We start from the raw sequence: 21,925 nt of genomic DNA, 5'->3' as shown, positions 1-21,925 counted from the left end.
CAAATATCTGGTACAAGAAGCTGGCCGTGTATATCATCCAGATGGCACTGTATAACGCTTACGTGCTATTCCGTTCCACCGGCCAGAGGGGGACATTTATGCACTTTCAAGAGGAAGTCATAAAGGGCCTAATATTTGGGAACCAGCAGGCAGAGGGCCCCAGTACTTCTAGTACTGGCCCCCGTATTGTACCAGGGCAACATTTTCCCAACGAAATCCCCTCCACTGCAAGAAAGGGCAGGACACAAAAAAGGTGCAAAGTTTGCTATAAAAAGGGAATAAGAAAGGAAACTATTTTCCACTGTGAAACTTGCCCCGACAAACCCGGCCTATGTATAAAGGAGTGTTTCAAAATATACCACACATCTATGGATTATTAGGTTCATCATTTCACCGTGCTTCGGGGGTCTTGCTAATGCCACATAGCACCCACCATTCATTCCACCAGAATCTGAGCTGCAAAATCCAAAAATCACTCCTTCCCTTCTGAGTCCTGCCATGCACCCAACTGGTATTTTTTGGTCACATGTGAGGCATTGCCGTACTCTGTAGAAATGGGGGCACAGATTTTGGGGTGCTTTGTCTCCTTCATTCCTTGTGAAAATGAAAAATTTTGAGCCAGAAGTACATTTTTGTGTAAAAAAAATGTAATTTTTCATTTTCACAGCCCAGTTGTACCAAAATTGGTGAAACCCCTGGGGGTTTGAAATGTACACTATACCCCTAGATGAATTCCCTGAGGAGTGTAGTTTGCAAAATGGGGTCACTTGTGGGGGGGTTCCACTGTATTGGTAATGCAACATAGCACCCACCATTCATTCCACCAAAATCTGTGCTCCAAAATCCAAAAATCACTCCTTCCCTTCTGAGTCCTGCCATGCACCCAACTGGTATTTTTTGGTCACATGTGAGGCATTGCCGTACTCTGGAGAAATGGGGGCACAGATTTTGGGGTGCTTTGTCTCCTTCATTCCTTGTGAAAATAAAAATTTTGAGCCAGAAGTACATTTTTGTGTAAAAAAAATGTAATTTTTCATTTTCACAGCCCAGTTGTACCAAAATTGGTGAAACCCCTGGGGGTTTGAAATGTACACTATACCCCTAGATGAATTCCCTGAGGAGTGTAGTTTGCAAAATGGGGTCACTTGTGGGGGGGTTCCACTGTATTGGTAATGCAACATGGCACCCACCATTCATTCCACCAAAATCTGTGCTCCAAAATCCAAAAATCACTCCTTCCCTTCTGAGTCCTGCCATGCGCCCAACTGGTATTTTTTGGTCACATGTGAGGCATTGCCGTACTCGGGAGAAATTGGGGCACAGATTTTGGGGTGCTTTGTCTCCTTCATTCCTTGTGAAAATGAAAAATTTTGAGCCAGAACTGCATTTTTGTGTAAAAAAATGTAATTTTTCATTTTCACTGCCCAGTTGTATCAAAATTGGTGAAACCCCTGGGGGTTTGAAATGTACACTATACCCCTAGATGAATTCCCTGAGGGGTGTACTTTGCAAAATGGGGTGACTTGTGGGGGGGTTCCACTGTATTGGTGCTTTGGGAGTCTTGCTAATGCAACATGGCACCCACCATTCATTCCACCAAAATCTGTGCTGCCAAATCCAAAAATCACTCCTTCCCTTCTGAGTCCTGCCATGCGCCCAACTGGTATTTTTTGGTCACATGTGAGGCATTGCCGTACTCGGGAGAAATTGGGGCACAGATTTTGGGGGTGCTTTGTCTCCTTCATTCCTTGTGAAAATGAAAAATTTTGAGCCAGAACTGCATTTTTGTGTAAAAAAATGTAATTTTTCATTTTCACTGCCCAGTTGTATCAAAATTGGTGAAACTCCTGGGGGTTTGAAATGTACACTATACCCCTAGATGAATTCCCTGAGGGGTGTACTTTGCAAAATGGGGTGACTTGTGGGGGGGTTCCACTGTATTGGTGCTTTGGGAGTCTTGCTAATGCAACATGGCACCCACCATTCATTCCACCAAAATCTGTGCTGCCAAATCCAAAAATCACTCCTTCCCTTCTGAGTCCTGCCATGCACCCAACTGGTATTTTTTGGTCACATGTGAGGCATTGCCGTACTCGGGAGAAATTGGGGCACAGACTTTGGGGTGCTTTGTCTCCTTCATTCCTTGTGAAAATGAAAAATTTTGAGCCAGAACTGCATGTTTGTGTAAAAAAATGTAATTTTCCATTTTCACATCCCAGTTGTACCAAAATTGGTGAAACCCCTGGGGGTTTGAAATGTACACTATACCCCTAGATGAATTCCCTAAGGGGTGTACTTTGCAAAATGGGGTGACTTGTGGGGGGGTTCCACTGTATTGGTGCTTTGGGAGTCTTGCTAATGCAACATGGCACCCACCATTCATTCCACCAAAATCTGTGCTGCCAAATCCAAAAATCACTCCTTCCCTTCTGAGTCCTGCCATGCGCCCAACTGGTATTTTTTGGTCACATTGCCGTACTCGGGAGAAATTGGGGCACAGATTTTGGGGTGCTTTGTCTCCTTCATTCCTTGTGAAAATGAAAAATTTTGAGCCAGAACTGCATTTTTGTGTAAAAAAATGTAATTTTTCATTTTCACTGCCCAGTTGTATCAAAATTGGTGAAACCCCTGGGGGTTTGAAATGTACACTATACCCCTAGATGAATTCCCTGAGGGGTGTACTTTCCAAAATGGGGTGACTTGTGGGGGGTTCCACTGTATTGGTGCTTTGGGAGTCTTGCTAATGCAACATGGCACCCACCATTCATTCCACCAAAATCTGTGCTGCCAAATCCAAAAATCACTCCTTCCCTTCTGAGTCCTGCCATGCGCCCAACTGGTATTTTTTGGTCACATGTGAGGCATTGCCGTACTCGGGAGAAATTGGGGCACAGACTTTGGGGTGCTTTGTCTCCTTCATTCCTTGTGAAAATGAAAAATTTTGAGCCAGAACTGCATGTTTGTGTAAAAAAATGTAATTTTTCATTTTCACTGCCCAGTTGTATCAAAATTGGTGAAACCCCTGGGGGTTTGAAATGTACACTATACCCCTAGATGAATTCCCTGAGGGGTGTACTTTGCAAAATGGGGTGACTTGTGGGGGGGTTCCACTGTATTGGTGCTTTGGGAGTCTTGCTAATGCAACATGGCACCCACCATTCATTCCACCAAAATCTGTGCTGCCAAATCCAAAAATCACTCCTTCCCTTCTGAGTCCTGCCATGCGCCCAACTGGTATTTTTTGGTCACATGTGAGGCATTGCCGTACTCGGGAGAAATTGGGGCACAGATTTTGGGGTGCTTTGTCTCCTTCATTCCTTGTGAAAATGAAAAATTTTGAGCCAGAACTGCATTTTTGTGTAAAAAAATGTAATTTTTCATTTTCACTGCCCAGTTGTATCAAAATTGGTGAAACCCCTGGGGGTTTGAAATGTACACTATACCCCTAGATGAATTCCCTGAGGGGTGTACTTTGCAAAATGGGGTGACTTGTGGGGGGGTTCCACTGTATTGGTGCAACATAGCACCCACCATTCATTCCACCAAAATCTATGCTGCAAAATCCAAAAATCACTCCTTCCCTTCTGAGTCCTGCCATGCGCCCAACTGGTATTTTTTGGTCACATGTGAGGCATTGCCGTACTCAGGAGAAATTGGGGCACATATTTTGGGGTGCTTTGTCTCCTTCATTCCTTGTGAAAATGAAAAATTTTGAGCCAGAACTGCATTTTTGTGTAATAAAATGTAATTTTTCATTTTCACTGCCCAGTTGTATCAAAATTGGTGAAACCCCTGGGGGTTTGAAATGTACACTATACCCCTAGATGAATTCCCTGAGGGGTGTACTTTGCAAAATGGGGTGACTTGTGGGGGGGTTCCACTGTATTGGTGCTTTGGGAGTCTTGCTAATGCAACATGGCACCCACCATTCATTCCACCAAAATCTGTGCTGCAAAATCCAAAAATCACTCCTTCCCTTCTGAGTCCTGCCATGCGCCCAACTGGTATTTTTTGGTCACATGTGAGGCATTGCCGTACTCGGGAGAAATTGGGGCACAGACTTTGGGGTGCTTTGTCTCCTTCATTCCTTGTGAAAATGAAAAATTTTGAGCCAGAACTGCATGTTTGTGTAAAAAAATTTTATTTTCCATTTTCACATCCCAGTTGTACCAAAATTGGTGAAACCCCTGGGGGTTTGAAATGTACACTATACCCCTAGATGAATTCCCTGAGGGGTGTAGATTGCAAAATGGGGTGACTTGTGGGGGAGGTTCCTAACTTTTAGCACTTATGGTGCCTAGAAACCTACATGGTGCCTAAAAAAAAATCTCATAAAAAGGAGGCTCCAAAATCAAGTAGGTGCTCCTTCTATTATGAAGCCTGTGGTTTGGTCAACGTGCACACTAGGGCCACATATAGGATATTTTTGAAAACAAAAGAATTGGGGGAATCAATTTTTAGTCACATTTCTCTAGTAAAATCTACTGTATTCGTTAGAAAAATGTATTAAAATTGAAACTCTGCAAAAAAAAAGAAATTTTGAAATTTCACCTACACTTTGTTTTAATTCCTGTGAAACACCTAAAGGGTTAACAAACTTCCAAAATGCTGTTTTGAATACTGTGAGGGGTGCAGTTTTTGAAATGGCATCATTTATGGGGGTGTCTCACATACAAGTCCCTCAAAGTCACATCAGAACTGAACTGGTCCCTAAAAAAATCAGTGTTTGAAATTTTCTTGAAAATTTGAGAATTTGCTAGTCATATTTGAAGCCTCCTAGTGTCCAAAAAAATGAAAAGGAGGTTGAAATAATGATTGCAACATAAAGTAGACATATGGTCTTTGTTAGTTATTAACTATTTTGAGTGGTATGATTATTTTTCTCACAAGCAGAAAATGTGACATTTTGCATATTGCTAAATTTTCCATTTTTTCACGATATTTTGGTATTTTTCACAAAAAAACACAGACTGTATCGACCAAAATTTACCACTAACTTGAAGTACAATGTGTCACGAGAAAACAATCTCAAAATCACTGGGATAAGTAAAAGCAAAAAAAAGTTATCCCCACTTAAGTGAGACATGTCAGATTTGAAAAAAAGGGCTCTGTCATGAAGGCACAAACTGGCTCTGTCATGAAGGGGTTAAGGAAAACATAGGCCCACTAACTGATACTAGTGGAAAAAGTGTTACTGAGGACAAGGGAAAAGCAAAACTGTTAAATGAGTTCTTCTCATCAGTATTTACTAAGGGAGAGCAGACTGTGGAACGAACATTTACCACAAACGGGACAAATAAGCCAGATCTCATTGTGGATTTCACACCGAAGGAAATAATACTGATTCTAAGCAAACTCAAAACAAATAAATCACCAGGGCCAGATGGGATTCATCCGAGGGTATTAATGGAATTAAGGGATGAACTAGCTACCCCCCTACATTATATCTTTAGCAAGTCACTATCGTCAGGTATAGTACCAAAAGATTGGAGAATAGCAGAGGTAGTGCCAATATTCAAAAAAGGAAAAAAGGAAGATCCCGCTAATTACAGACCCGTTAGTTTAACATCAATTGTGGGTAAACTATTTGAAGGATTTTTAAGGGATGGTATCCAGAAATATTTAGATCATCACCATCTACTCAGTGATAACCAACATGGGTTCGTGAAAAATCATTCATGCCAAACTAATCTACTAGGGTTCTATGAAGAGGTTAGCAAAAACCTCGATAATGGAAATGCTGTAGATGTGATTTTCCTAGATTTCGCTAAAGCATTTGATACTGTCCCACACAAGAGATTGATTAATAAAATGGAGAACCTAGGATTGGGTGAAAATATCTGCAGATGGGTAGGGAATTGGCTATGTACAGTAGGAGCAAGTTTCATCTTTGCTCCTTTGGCCATGGCTATTCTATTGTTCTTAGCTGCAATACGTATTGTATTGTAGCTGAGAACAATAGAATAGCCATGGCTAGCCATGGACAAAGGAGCAAAGATGAAACTTGCTCCTACTGTAATAGAGAACAAAGAGTGGTTGTGAATGGTGCTGTATCAGATATGATACCGGTACTAAGTGGAGTGCCCCAGGGTTCGGTTTTGGGGCCCATTTTGTTTAACATTTTTATTAACGATATTGGGATAGGGTTACTCAGCAATGTATCCATCTTTGCGGACGATACAAAACTTAGCAAAGTCATCAAATCATCAGAAGATGTCACCATGCTTCAAAATGATCTTGCAATTCTAGATGAGTGGGCAAAAAAATGGAAGATGAGGTTCAATGTAGATAAATGTAAGGTTAAGCACCTTGGGAGACACAACCAGTGTGCAAGTTACAACCTTAGCGGAGAGGAACTGGGTAATTCCATACTTGAAAAGGATCTAGGAGTCAAAATAGACAGCAAACTAGGATGTAGTGCCCATTGTAATGTAGCTACAAAAAAGGCCAACAAAATTCTGGCATGTATTAAGAGGGGAATGGAAACTAGGGACTCAAGGGTAATTATGCCACTATATAAAGCATTGGTGAGACCTCACCTAGAGTACGGAGTACAGTTCTGGGCCCCACACTATATAAAGGACATCATATAATTACAAAAAGTCCAAAGGCGAGCAACAAAGCTTATTAGGGGAATGGAGAATTTAAGCTACGGGGAGAAATTAAGCAATTTGGGACTATTTACATTAGAAAAGAGACGTTTAAGGGGGGACATGCTCAACATGTACAAGTATATCAAGGGCCAATATAAGGAACTGTCACGCACCCTCTTTTCTACTAGAAAGGAATCTAGGACGCGAGGGCATGAGTATAGATTAGAAGAAAAAAGATTTCATTCAGCTAGTAGAAAGAATTTCTTTACGGTCAGAACAGTCAAACTCTGGAACTCTCTTCCCAGAGAGGTGGTAACGGCTGGCTCATTAAATGCGTTTAAGGCAAAGTTGGACAAACATTTACTGGAGAAAAACATCCATGGGTACAAATAAGAAATATAATTTGTCTGTAAAATACCAGAACCTACCAAATCAGCAATGGATATCTATACCAGGTTGAACTAGATGGACGCAAGTCTTTTTTCAGCCTTACCTACTATGTAACTATGGCCCTTATTCTGATCGGTGCGGATATATCCGCGTGCGTTCGGGCCGCCGATGTTTTGTGTCTGCGCATGTGCAGAGGCGTCTCTGCGCATGTGCGAGCGGGGCGTACGGCCAAATCCCGCATGATATGTAAACACTCCGAACAGGGGGTGGAGAGGGGCGTAAAGGGCTATTTGGGCTCATTACCATATGCATACGCCCCGCGTTTCATGGGAGTTCCCATGAAAACGCTGGGCGTACGTATGGTAATGCGGCCGTGACGCACGTGTAGGGGGCGGACATATGACATCGCCGGATGTCAGCTGCCCGCCCAGATCCCTGCTTTTGCACGGAAAAATGTCCGTGTGGTCTGAGGTTGCGGGTGCTGGTGGAGCACACGGTCCTGCATTCGATGGTCTGCGACCATCGAATGATGGGGGAGGTTCCCTTAGATGGAGGAGGCGTATTCCGTGAAAAATACCCGTGCGGTCCGTTCGGCCAGCTTCTTACCGCGTACGGACGGAGTTGGCGAACCGTATGGAAGGCGGGGTTTCGCACGCACGGTCCTGGCCGCATAATCGGCTCCGGCCGCACCGATCAGAATAAGGGCCTATGTAAGATTCAGAAAGTGAGAGATTTGGTAAGAAATCTCCATTATTTTTAAAGCGGCAATCTTTACACTGCAAAACCAGTTTTGCAGTAAAAATGATTGCTTTAAAAAAAAAACCTTTCTGAATCTCTCATCCTCTTAAAATTCCCGCACTGTTTCTGACAGTCAATTAAAATTAGAAATAGTTATTGTACAGTATTAAAGTGTCAGTTAACTGCTAGAGCAGGGTTGCTAACCCTCCTGGAATGGCCGGGAGGATCCCGAAAATCGGGTCCCCCTCCCGGCCCCCCGGATTCCGGCGGTCCCCCCCCCCCCCATGTACCTGGGTGCAGAAGAAGCTTGAATTCCGCGATTTGCGGCTTTTCGGCAAATGGGGAGGGGCTAAATATGCAAATCGGACATATTTAGCTCCGCCCCCTCATTGAAAACCCACATTTTGCGTGATTTGAATCACTGCGGGCAGGGACTGATGATGTCTCCATCAGGCCCCGCCCCCAGAAGTGATGCTGACAGTCTCCTCTCCGGGGTTCTCCCGGAGAGGAGAATGTAAAAGTCGGCAACCCTGTACTAGAGGTGAAAAATGTATGAATAGACACTGTGGTATCCATGTTTTCTGCATAATAATGGTTGGCAAAGTCTCTCTGGTGGCCGGACACACCCCTTAAGCCAGTACCACTGTCTGTGAGCGCTTGATATCCCAGTCCAATGCTGTGCATATATTTTATATATATAAGGCGCCTTAGTAACATATTTGTTTAATACTGGATCATTAAAGCTGGGGCCACAGAATTCATGGAGAAAAAAAACTTTGTATTATTGTTAACTGGACAAAATACTACATTGAATAAAAATAACTAGGTCAGTCTACTAACATTGTAGTTATCTTTGTTGTAGAAAATACAATTTAGGTGTATTTTTATAATTATTTAGTATATTTATTTTGACTATTACAATTTTTTTTTCTACTAAAGTTATACAATCTAAAAATTATTACCAACACACAAATAAGTAAACCTCCGACCTGTGTTCCGAGTGGATTTGCTGGACGCTCTTCAGTGCATCGCAAAAAGGATAAAAGTACTAAAGGTAATGGCATATTATCTACTTAATATCATTTATATAAACTAGGAGAGTTAAAGGGAATGACCGGGTCATTAGGTCGACATGTGCATTGGGTCCACATAGGCTAGGTCGACCGTCAAAAGGTAGAGATGGGGTTTTCTCATTTTTATGGACAATATAAAAGTTTACCACATCACGTCGCATGGCTCGCTGCGCTCCCCATGCTTCGGGCACGGTGTCTCACTATGATTGGCTCATTATTTTATAGGGCATGAAATACCGCCTTTCGGCACATGTTTAAAAAAAGGTAAATACCCCATGTCAACCGTTTTGACTGACGACCTAGTCCATGTCAACCTGATGCATGTGTCGACCTAATGACCCCGTCATCCTAACTCCATGTGAACCTTCTGACATGTCGATCTTCAGAGGCCGACCCAATGCATGTAGACCTTCCGCTCATTGACCTAATGACCATATCCCAGTAAGAAACTAGTGCACAACCTCAGCATAAGCTAAAATGTGTAACTGAAATTATAGATGTGGCACTCACAGTAGCACAACCAGGATTTGGGAGAATAACCGCCCTTAAATGGCCACGTAATTGTCCCTCCATGAGTTTGCAACTAGATCCTTCCTTGTGGAACTTGCCAATATCAAATGGGAATTGCTACCTAAACACCATTGTGGCCAGCAAAGAGTTTCCCTCCATAGCCAGGTTCAAAGATTCATGGCCATCCACCCAAAAATGACCTTATAGAAACCAATCATAAGATGGAAAATAGTCTGGGTCTCTCAATAACCTAAAACAGACTTCCTTAGCTGAATGTTCTCTATTAGATTGGCATACAGTACTTTCACCACCTTGTACCTCACCTGCAAGTATTTAATAACTCCAGTTCCCATACAAGCCAGAAATCTGGATATAGCCACATTATCTTTATGTGTCATCCTATGCAAGCAGAGAATTACAAACCCTCCAAAAATCTTTATCGCCAACCATCGGAGGGTCGATGTTTGGTATTTACGCATGTGCAGAGGTGTATCTGCGCATGTGAGAACGCTTCGCACGTCCGAACGTGGAGTGAGGTCCGTGCAGAAAACGATCGTACAGAACCATCCAAGAAGGGGGTGGAGTGGGGCCTGAAGGGCTGTTTGGGCTCATTACCATATGCGTACGCCCCGCGTTTCATGGGCGTTCCCATGAAAATGCTGGGCGTACGTATGGTAATGTGGCTGTGATGCACGTGTGGCGGCCGGACAACTGACATAGCCGGATGCCAGCTGCCCACCCATATCCCTGCTTTCATATGGAAAAATGTCCAAGTGGTCTGGAGCACTCGGTGCTGCATGACCGCTCGGTCCATCATTCGATGGTCGGCGACCATCGGAGGATGGGGGAGGTTACCACAGATGGAGGAGGTGTTCACATGGAACATCCACTCATGGTTTGTATGCTCAGCGTCTTACCACATTCGGATGCTGTGAGCGCTCCGTACGCTCGGCTGGGCTAAGAACACAATCGGTTCCTGTCCGAAATACGCATCTGTCCAAATCAACTAGAATAAGGGCCACAGATGGAGGAGTTGTTCACATGAAACATCCACTCGCGGTCTGTATGCTCGGTATCTTACCACATTCGGATGCTGTGAGCGATCCGCACGCTAGGCGAGGCAAAGAACACTCGGTTCCTGTCCGAAATACGTATCCATCCGAATCAACTAGAATAAGGGCCATAGAGTACATGGGGACAGCATAAAGAGGACATCCCCAAATGAGCTTAAAGCCATTGTGGCTAATATTGAGGGGCTGTACGTGTGGTTTGTTTGGAGATTATTATTAAATTAAGTTTATACCCTTTATAGCAAATCACCACTCAATTGGAATTCCCAAAATGATCCTCTGCATCCCAGATGTATTCTAGTTGACTGCTTCTATATATTTCTATAATACCAATCTCCACAACATCCCTACAACATGGATATTCTTATCAGTGAGCAGGAACCTACTAGCACAAGCCACATGACAGAACTGAGGTCACATGCTAAATATCAATAACACAAATATCAGCTTAGCAAGGTAGTGTAAATAATCAGTTCTCCAAATTAAGGTGAAGGCCACAAAAAAATTGCACTGGTTGGAAATAACTAAAAAGCCTTTTATGCCCCCAAAGTAGTGATCAATTTAAGGATCTACTGTAGGTTTTCCAAAACATCCAGAGGGCACATCTAGCCATGGAAATGACTGGCTTTTGCAACTGCTGTACACTGATTATGTAATGCTTCAATAAAGCCTATGGAAAACACTGATGCCACTGCCCTAGTCACTTTCCAATACAAAAAGGAAAAAGTGCAATAATCAGACCCTAATAAGCCTAGCGAGCCCAAAAATTTCTGATATACTCTCTTGAATTGGACAGTAGTGATAGAGGAGGAATAAGTATATACAGATATGTCCTCATATATAATCGAGTAGAAAAATAGACTGTGCAGGCAAGGCTCTATAATACAGATCTGTACTATATGGTTCAAATCTAATGCGTTCGATTCGTTCCCGATTCAATCCCAATCGAAACGGAAACAAATAGCAAAGCAATCGCACTGTGTGTATACCCCTGAAGTTATATAAACCTGCTTTCTGCCGAATGTGAGGTAGACATGCTGTATTGGCAGATCCGAGATGTCTGCAGGATATTACTTTATTTCCAGGTCTCAGTTTATACAGCGGACAATCAGTTAATTATACTGTACAGTACTTCATTCCAGTGGCGTAAGTTCATCCCAGTTGCCCGGAGGCAAGATAAGTATTGGTGCCCCCCAAATAGCATATTCAGTAAGGTGTCTGTCTCCAGTAGGGTCATGGGATCTAACACAGGGTGTAACATTGGAAAAAAAATTGTTAGAAGGGGGAGTCAGCCACCTTAGCAATATCAACTGCTTTCATTTGACTGATTCAAACTTGCAGGGGAGGAGAGGTGCCCCTTGGGAACAGGAGCCCGGCGGCAGATGACTCCATTGCCTCCCAGAGTTCTGCCTCTGCTTCATTCAGTTGGTTCTTTCATTCCCTTTCCCTTGTCTCCTTCTTCCTTTCACCTACTGTAGCTCTAATATTTCTTTTGATTTCCAAGAAAAAGGTGAAGAGCTGAAGAAGCCTCGCACAAGGGGATACTTCCCAGACACCTGGTTGTTTGATCTAGTGTCTGTGGGGTACGTATTTCTCTGCCCTAGCTATCATAAAATGTATGGCCTTTATATTGTATTTGTTGCTGTAGAACAGGGGTGGTCAAACCAGTCCTCGAGATCTACCAACAGTTCATGTTTTCCAGGCCACCTGTGGATCTGTAGAATGTGTCAGTTAAGTATAAATACATCACATGTTTGAAAATGTGACAGTCAGTAATGACTACACCTGTGCAGCATCTGGGTGGTCTGGAAAATATGGGCTTTGTGGTCAGTATTGCAAGTACAAATAGACTGTGCATCTAATATATCTGTTTCTACTATATCACAGGAGGGCCATGATGCACAATACTTCCGCACTAGGCGGATTTGCTGTGGACGTTCTAGCAGCGATTACTGGAGGGAGAGTTTTCACTTCCCCTCTTAGGCATCTGAGATGTTAATACATCTTGGTGCTGCTGCTTCCCGATTCGTCGGCGAAGCATAAAGCATTATACCCAAATGTGACATGCGGGTATAATATATCGATGCCTATATGTGTCAGTTAACATTTGATGCAGTAAGAGTATTAGTGGTAATTGTATTGTTGTAGTTGTAAACATTAATATTGCATTAAGTTCAGAATTAATCATTTACTAGTTACCATCACATCAAATTGATAAAACATAACAGTTATGTCAGTGGCTGTTCATGGCCGAACAGTATCAGCGGCTGTTCACTAAGGTGGCCAATCCCAGGATCAGGATCAGCGGGATCCCAGGATTTGTCCCCTAAAAGCCGAGATTTCAATCACAGGATTGGTGTTTCCAATCCCAGGACTTTGAGATTAGACTGTAATGCCGGGCAGTGTCTGACCATTTGCTCAGACGCTGCCCGACTTCTCCCATCCCCAACTTCCTGGGAATCCTGGGATTGGGCATTTTTCAATCTCGAATTCCAGGATTAAAAAAATGCCCCGGGATTGACATCCCTACTGTTCTCAGAGAAATACATGAATTTTTGGGTGACATCTAGTGGCCACCGGTTCTTTTATTGTATAGGATTGTTTAGTAATTTAACATTATAGCTGATAAAAACAAGACTAAATCTTGTTTGACAGGCCAGAGGGGCACACAGAGCTGAACTTGACTACCCCAGATACTATCACTAAGTGGGTAACTGATGCCATCTGCCTGGGGAATTCTGGAGTTAGTGAGATAAAGGATGTTGGACTCACCACCTTCCAACCATACTTCATCGACCTGATCTTACCCTACTCTGTGGTACAAGGAGAGACATTTACAATCAAAGCCCTGGTCTTTAACTATGTGAAGAGCTGTGTGCTGGTAAGTACAGTCATAAACAGCAGGATAATGTTCAGCCAAGTGTGCCAACTGCAGATGCCAAAAAGTGAAAGTACAGTAGACACATATTGTGCCACACATCCCACTATGCCCCTTTCAAAGACCCATCTTGGGTGTACTTCAGTGATTACAGTGAGGAAGGTGGATTACACCTATAGGAAGGTGAAAAACTAAAAGGGAAGGGGGCAAAGGTTTTACTGGGTGGTCTGTTGGTAGAGAACTATGAAAACTATAGTTAGTAAGTGGGTGAAGGGCTCTGCTGTGCACAAAAGGAGCCCATTCTATATGTACTTTTCACCAGAATGGCTTCCTAGGTATGTCCAATATAGAGTTATAATTGCTAGTTATCTCCGAAACCAAACACTAGCCTAATACAGTAGATTCATGTTTGTATCTCTGCAGCATTGGTATGTGTCTTTGTACTTATATTTGTGTTGTGTATTTTGTGTACTATATTTGTAAGGGACCATGGTCCTTCCTCTTTTAAATTATCTTGAATTAAAAGTTATATTTTAAAATAAGACCAGCAAGAGTGCCCCCACAGAAAGAGTACTTTCCCTTTGTTCTTTTGCATACTGAGCATAGTGTAGGCACTTCTCATCTGGGACAGACTACATCAGCAGCACCTGATATTACAGGAATCAGACAAAATCCTTCTGCCTTCATCGCTCAATAGGTGTAATTCAGGGCTGATTTGAAGATGGACTTAGTTACCAATGCTTCAGCAGACGTCTTGTGTACATAGACAGCTCCTATGTCCTTCTATGATCAACTGTTGCATCCTAAGGAACTGAATCTGATCATTTAGCAAAAACATTGGCCACCGCAGCTCCATAACGAGCTGAGGGAAGCAGAGGAATGCCGGAGGGAAGTAGAGAAATGCCGGAGAAAGAAAGGATAGTCTGCTGCTGTCTCGAGGCTACTATACTGACCAGTGGCGTAACTATGGGGCCGCAGCCCCCGCGGTGGCGGAGAGGCGCCGGGGTCTGCGGGCGCTATTGTTTCTCCGCCAGCTCCCCACTGCTTGTGGGTGCAGCGGGGAGCTGGCAGGGGGGTCCGTGCGGCGCAGGGGTACCTGTGTTCAGGGAGAGCCTGGAGGTCCCTGCGGCGCTGAGTATGACGATGTCCGGGTCCTTGCAGTGAAGTGGAAACAACGCGCTACTGCCGTGCGGCTGCACGGGAAGCGCTTGTGACTTTGAAAACATGGGCGCATGCTGATTGTCTGAATCACAGCCAATTAGTGTGCGGACAGTGTTTTCAAAGTTAGAAGCCCTTCCCGCGCCACCGGGCGGCGGAGATAGCGCATTATTTCCACTTCACTGCAGGGACCCCGGCAACATCATATTCAGCGCCGCAGGGACCTCCAGGCTCTCCCTGACCACAGGTACCCCCGCGCCGCATGGACCCCCCTGCCAGCTCCCGGGGGGGTCTTTTCTTTTAACAGGGGGTGGCTGCGAAATTGTCCCAGGGGGGGCTGCAAAATTGTCCCGGCGGGGGGGAGCAAAAGTTTTTGTTACGCCACTGATACTGACCTGAAAAAGTGCAGTGCTGGGGGCTGGGGAGATCTGATGGCTTGCTGCTACTCACCTTATGGTATGTGTGGACTTCAAATGGTAGATGGGCCTACCCTACTCACTATCAGTGTGAAGAAGGTCAGACACATAAAGGTTTCTTTAACATACAGGGAGATTCCAAGGATAGATGAGCATACCCTCCTCGCAAATAAGGGTTTCTTTAGTGGGTACATCCTTGTGAATACTTTTAACAGTACTTTCCTCTGGGGCTCCCGAACAGCTCAAACACAAATAACATAATTACAAAAATAGACAGTCTGTGATGAAAAGCTGCATGATAAAAAAATAGCAAAATAGCAAAAGATTCCTTTTATTTATATATATATATATATATATATATATATATATATATATATATATATATATATATATATATAGAATACACGATGTGCGGCACTCGTAGCCAAAAAATTACACGGAGTCAGCAGTCAGCAATAACGTTTCATTCCTAGTGGAATTTCCTCAGATTACAAGTTACAAATGCAATAATCTTACCTTATATCCCCACCTTGTGCACATAACGCCGCCTTGGCGTCCATCCACGCTGCACGGCATCCCGATGACGTCACTGTGTAAGCGCCACGCACCCATGCTGACGCACATCAGTGACCCGATCACGTCAAGATCCTCATAGCGTCTGGTTGCCAAGGTGACGGAATCTGTGAATTTAAAAGAAGTTAAAAAAGGACACAATGAATAATAAACATATTAAAATTATCATGCATTCTATCAGTTTCAAAGATACATAAATATATATCTAATCATACACTGTGCAAAAAACGCTAAAGTGCATATTTGGATCAATATAGTCGACCTAAGCGACACGTTAATGAATATGAAAAAATCGTAGGTAAAACTGTGGGAAAACAACAATGGACCTAAGCTACTATAGCTGCCAAAATCCCGGTTTGATGCTAGTGTCGAGTTACCTAGCAAGTAGACATGACAATGGCATCATGTCATTTAAGCCCCGGGGCATAATGGTATCCAACTTGTGGATCCAAAATGCTTCTCTACGGAGCAAAAGAGCATTCCTGTCCCCCCCTCTTTTGAGCGGGGGCACATGATCGATCATGCGATATTTTAGGCTGGTTAAGTTGTGGCCAGCTAGCAAGAAATGCCTTGCTACTGGCTGATCACTGGTTTTGGTAGCGAGAGCAATATTAATTGAGGAACGATGGACCCCCATACGTTCCTTAAATTTACGGCTGGTTTTGCCGACATACGCAAGTCCACACGGGCAACCAATTAGGTATACCACGTGTGTACTCTCGCATGTCAGATGATGTCTGATGTTAAATTTGGTCCCTAATCTAGGGTGAAAAAATACATCCCCTGTCACTAAGAATTTACAAGTGGTACAGGGGCATTTAAAACAGCCAGGTTTTTTAATTTGCAAAAAATGTTTAGGTGCTTCACTACCTCTACCTGTGATGTCTGATTTGACTAAAATACTGCGAAGATTTCTAGCATTTGAATAGCAAGGCATGAGTCTCGTGCTACTTAGCCCGAGTGACTCGTCCGTTTGTACAATATTCCAGTGCTTTTTAGATGTAGCTGTAATCCCCCCAGATGAAGAATTAAATTGCATTACCCATGGTATAGTTTCACTAGCAGTTTTTTGAGGTTTGGGTTCCAGCAATTGCAGCCTATCCAGCTGTAATACTCGGTTCTTAGTGGCCAGGAGGGAGTCTAACTTATAACCCCTAATGATAAACTTATGTATGAGTTCATCTATTTGCTTGGCAGCAGAATGGATGTCGCTGTTAATCCGATGGATCCTCAGCATTTGTGAGTACGGCAAGCCTTGTTTAAGCTTGGTAGGATGACAGCTGCGCCAATGTAGGAATGTGTTGCGGTCTGTATCTTTAACAAATACCGATGTAACTAATTTAGAATTTTCAATAGAAATCACCACATCCAGAAACTCAATTTGGGACTGACTCATCTTATAAGTCAACTTCACCGGGCTGTCAGAACAATTATTTCTCTCAAAGAGTGCTATGAGGTCGTCGGGGGCTCCCCTCCAAAAGAATAGGAGGTCATCTATATAGCGTGTAAAAAATAAAATCCTAGATGAAATGGATGGATCAGAAAAAAAGAGATCATCTTCTATGTCAAACATATAGATATTTGCATATGTCGGAGCCACCGAAGACCCCATAGCACACCCTTTAGATTGCAAAAAATATTGACCATCAAATAAAAAGAAATTTTTTGTTAGAATAACTTCAAGTAAATTAATCCAAAAGTCTACAAGGCCATGATTTATATTGGGTTGTTTAAGTAACAAGCGTTTGACTGCCTGTAGGCCTGCTTCATGCGGGATTACGGTGTAAAGGCTTGTCACGTCAGCCGTGACGAGCCATACATCTGGAGTGATCGTGCCCAAATTACCCAATTTTTTGAGCAAGGTGGATGTGTCTAACAAAAAGTGGTCATGTTTTTGAATGAGGGGCTGCAAGATGGAATCCAAATACACTGCACTGGGTTGCAAAAGAGATCCCCGTGCCGAAATAATCGGTCTACCAGGAGAGGGATCTAATCCTTTATGGATTTTAGGGAGGGTGTACAACAGGGGAGTTATAGGATATTTTGGAAGTAATACATCATGCAGATCTTCTTTAATCAAATCAGAACTCAACGCATCGCTCACAATGCCCTTTAAGGTGACAGAAAAATTAGCTGTGGGGTCTCGGGGCAATTTGCAATATACCCCCGGCTCGGCCAGTTGCCGATAAATTTCTGCGCGATATTTATCGATGTCTTGAAGGACTATCGCGCCCCCTTTGTCCGCCGGGCGGATTATTATCCGCTCATTGGCAGACAAATTTTTCAGGGCTTCTTGCTCCTGAGGGTTAAGATTATTCATGGATCTGTCAGTGTTCTTAATAATAGGGCTAGTGTCCCGATCAATTAATCTCATGAATGTCTTGATGCTAGGACAGTTCGAAAGAGGATCAAACGTAGACTTTGGTTTGAATTGCTGTAATTTATTAGGGAGTTCGTCTACAATTGTGGTTGTGGAAGGAGGTCTAGATGCAAAGTATTCTTTTAACTTGAGCTTGCGGTGGAGTTGATGTTTCTCAGCCAACCAATTTAGCTCGTTAAGATGGTTCGTGGGTATAAACGATAAACCCTTAGACAGGACTGATTTCTCAGCTTCTGTCAGTTCATGGGTGGATAGATTAAAGATCAGTTCCCTTTCTTGGTTGCCTTCCTTCCTCCACGTCCCTTGGCGCTGGTTTTGCTTGCCCCTTCTGGTACGTCTCCTGTGGTGACGATTTGGCGGCGGGTAGTTACCCCTAAAGGGATCCCTCGTCCGCGACCTCTGGAAGTAGTAGGTTCCGTATCGCTGGCGGTACTGTTCGCTTCAGCCGAAGTATCAGTATCCAAATTATTCCTAAAATTTTTAGATCGCCTGAAAAAAGGTTTTTTCTTGTTATTTTGTTGTTGAGGGCCAAATAGCCAACCATATACTTGGTGAGTCTCATAGTCTCTTTCAACTTTTGTAAATTTTTCTTTTTTGAAGTTAATTAACTCCTTTTTGTAAATGGCCAGTTGGTTATTAAGTTTGCCAATCCAATCGATTTCCTCATCAGAGGATAATATCGGGAGATTGATTTTTTCAAAGTCCTCGATTTTTTGTTTGTAAGCAGCTGTTTCTTTATTGGATTGGTCGATCACCAGCAGTATGTGATCCATAGCACATTTATTAGATATAGAGATCCATTTGGCACAAAAATCAGAGTCAAACCTGCCAATCGTAGGGCTATTCTTGACTCTAAAGCCCCTCGGAATTTTTTTCCGGCGAAAATAATCACTCAAAGACATCGAATGATAGGTGAAGTCTATCTCTTTTTGTTTAAGTCTGAGCAAGTCTCTGTATACAATATCGGCAGCTTGGACTTCAGGCAGATTAAAAATGGGTTGCGGATGTAGTATAGTATCGGCCTCTGATTCAGAGTAGCTGAGAAAGTTTTGTAGAGGAACTTTCAAAGGATTAAATGCATCGTTAGCAGGAACAGTTGCCATCATAAAAAGACAGCCTCAGCTCACTTCAGCTGTATGAATCAGCACGTGCAGCGCACAAAACACTCCCCAACGTGGGCTTCCAAGGTGAATAACCACAGGTGATATCCAAGGGGTATCAGTTTATATAACCCCGTCACAGTCAATGTCCTAGGTTGTATCACCGCAGCAAAAATAGGGGAAGGTATTATATCAACAACACACTTAACCCCTGGTTAACAGAATGTCCTTAAGGACGCCGTAGTAATGTGATACTCACGGCTCCACAGATAAAAACTGGTATTGTGTCCAGGAGAGGAAGCTTTGTCAATTGAGTGTTGCCTTGACCTTGGTTCAATCTCCAACGAGAGTGTTCCACAATGTAGAATACAGTCAGTCCGGCACTCACTCTTCCTTAGTTGCTGCGCCCGGTGCCCTCACGATATAGGGGAGTGATAGAATACACGATGTGCGGCACTCGTAGCCAAAAAATTACACGGAGTCAGCAGTCAGCAATAACGTTTCATTCCTAGTGGAATTTCCTCAGATTACAAGTTACAAATGCAATAATCTTACCTTATATCCCCACCTTGTGCACATAACGCCGCCTTGGCGTCCATCCACGCTGCACGGCATCCCGATGACGTCACTGTGTAAGCGCCACGCACCCATGCTGACGCACATCAGTGACCCGATCACGTCAAGATCCTCATAGCGTCTGGTTGCCAAGGTGACGGAATCTGTGAATTTAAAAGAAGTTTACAAAGGACACAATGAATAATAAACATATTAAAATTATCATGCATTCTATCAGTTTCAAAGATACATAAATATATATCTAATCATACACTGTGCAAAAAACGCTAAAGTGCATATTTGGATCAATATAGTCGACCTAAGCGACACGTTAATGAATATGAAAAAATCGTAGGTAAAACTGTGGGAAAACAACAATGGACCTAAGCTACTATAGCTGCCAAAATCCCGGTTTGATGCTAGTGTCGAGTTACCTAGCAAGTAGACATGACAATGGCATCATGTCATTTAAGCCCCGGGGCATAATGGTATCCAACTTGTGGATCCAAAATGCTTCTCTACGGAGCAAAAGAGCATTCCTGTCCCCCCCTCTTTTGAGCGGGGGCACATGATCGATCATGCGATATCGCATGATCGATCATGTGCCCCCGCTCAAAAGAGGGGGGGACAGGAATGCTCTTTTGCTCCGTAGAGAAGCATTTTGGATCCACAAGTTGGATACCATTATGCCCCGGGGCTTAAATGACATGATGCCATTGTCATGTCTACTTGCTAGGTAACTCGACACTAGCATCATACCGGGATTTTGGCAGCTATAGTAGCTTAGGTCCATTGTTGTTTTCCCACAGTTTTACCTACGATTTTTTCATATTCATTAACGTGTCGCTTAGGTCGACTATATTGATCCAAATATGCACTTTAGCGTTTTTTGCACAGTGTATGATTAGATATATATTTATGTATCTTTGAAACTGATAGAATGCATGATAATTTTAATATGTTTAATATTCATTGTGTCCTTTGTAAACTTCTTTTAAATTCACAGATTCCGTCACCTTGGCAACCAGACGCTATGAGGATCTTGACGTGATCGGGTCACTGATGTGCGTCAGCATGGGTGCGTGGCGCTTACACAGTGACGTCATCGGGATGCCGTGCAGCGTGGATGGACGCCAAGGCGGCGTTATGTGCACAAGGTGGGGATATAAGGTAAGATTATTGCATTTGTAACTTGTAATCTGAGGAAATTCCACTAGGAATGAAACGTTATTGCTGACTGCTGACTCCGTGTAATTTTTTGGCTACGAGTGCCGCACATCGTGTATTCTATCACTCCCCTATATCGTGAGGGCACCGGGCGCAGCAACTAAGGAAGAGTGAGTGCCGGACTGACTGTATTCTACATTGTGGAACACTCTCGTTGGAGATTGAACCAAGGTCAAGGCAACACTCAATTGACAAAGCTTCCTCTCCTGGACACAATACCAGTTTTTATCTGTGGAGCCGTGAGTATCACATTACTACGGCGTCCTTAAGGACATTCTGTTAACCAGGGGTTAAGTGTGTTGTTGATATAATACCTTCCCCTATTTTTGCTGCGGTGATACAACCTAGGACATTGACTGTGACGGGGTTATATAAACTGATACCCCTTGGATATCACCTGTGGTTATTCACCTTGGAAGCCCACGTTGGGGAGTGTTTTGTGCGCTGCACGTGCTGATTCATACAGCTGAAGTGAGCTGAGGCTGTCTTTATGATGGCAACTGTTCCTGCTAACGATGCATTTAATCCTTTGAAAGTTCCTCTACAAAACTTTCTCAGCTACTCTGAATCAGAGGCCGATACTATACTACATCCGCAACCCATTTTTAATCTGCCTGAAGTCCAAGCTGCCGATATTGTATACAGAGACTTGCTCAGACTTAAACAAAAAGAGATAGACTTCACCTATCATTCGATGTCTTTGAGTGATTATTTTCGCCGGAAAAAAATTCCGAGGGGCTTTAGAGTCAAGAATAGCCCTACGATTGGCAGGTTTGACTCTGATTTTTGTGCCAAATGGATCTCTATATCTAATAAATGTGCTATGGATCACATACTGCTGGTGATCGACCAATCCAATAAAGAAACAGCTGCTTACAAACAAAAAATCGAGGACTTTGAAAAAATCAATCTCCCGATATTATCCTCTGATGAGGAAATCGATTGGATTGGCAAACTTAATAACCAACTGGCCATTTACAAAAAGGAGTTAATTAACTTCAAAAAAGAAAAATTTACAAAAGTTGAAAGAGACTATGAGACTCACCAAGTATATGGTTGGCTATTTGGCCCTCAACAACAAAATAACAAGAAAAAACCTTTTTTCAGGCGATCTAAAAATTTTAGGAATAATTTGGATACTGATACTTCGGCTGAAGCGAACAGTACCGCCAGCGATACGGAACCTACTACTTCCAGAGGTCGCGGACGAGGGATCCCTTTAGGGGTAACTACCCGCCGCCAAATCGTCACCACAGGAGACGTA

The 21,925-nt window shown here is 43.2% G+C and overlaps 1 protein-coding gene across 1 annotated transcript in view; it reads left to right on the top strand.

The window, feature by feature from the left end:
* LOC146009230 (alpha-2-macroglobulin-like) overlaps positions 1 to 21,925 on the top strand; it is a 240,847-nt gene that overhangs the window by 125,656 nt on the left and 93,266 nt on the right. The window contains exons 17-19 of the mRNA XM_083149392.1: positions 8,661 to 8,775; positions 11,879 to 11,957; positions 13,030 to 13,255. Of these exons, the coding sequence (XP_083005518.1) occupies positions 8,661 to 8,775; positions 11,879 to 11,957; positions 13,030 to 13,255 (420 nt within the window). The remainder of the gene's footprint in view (positions 1 to 8,660; positions 8,776 to 11,878; positions 11,958 to 13,029; positions 13,256 to 21,925) is intronic.

Source organism: Crinia signifera, chromosome 6 (genome assembly GCF_055691185.1).
Source record: "Crinia signifera chromosome 6, ASM5569118v1, whole genome shotgun sequence".
Lineage (NCBI taxonomy): Eukaryota > Metazoa > Chordata > Amphibia > Anura > Myobatrachidae > Crinia > Crinia signifera.
Note: the sequence above shows the minus strand (reverse complement) of the source record. Positions and strands in the feature narration are given on the sequence as shown.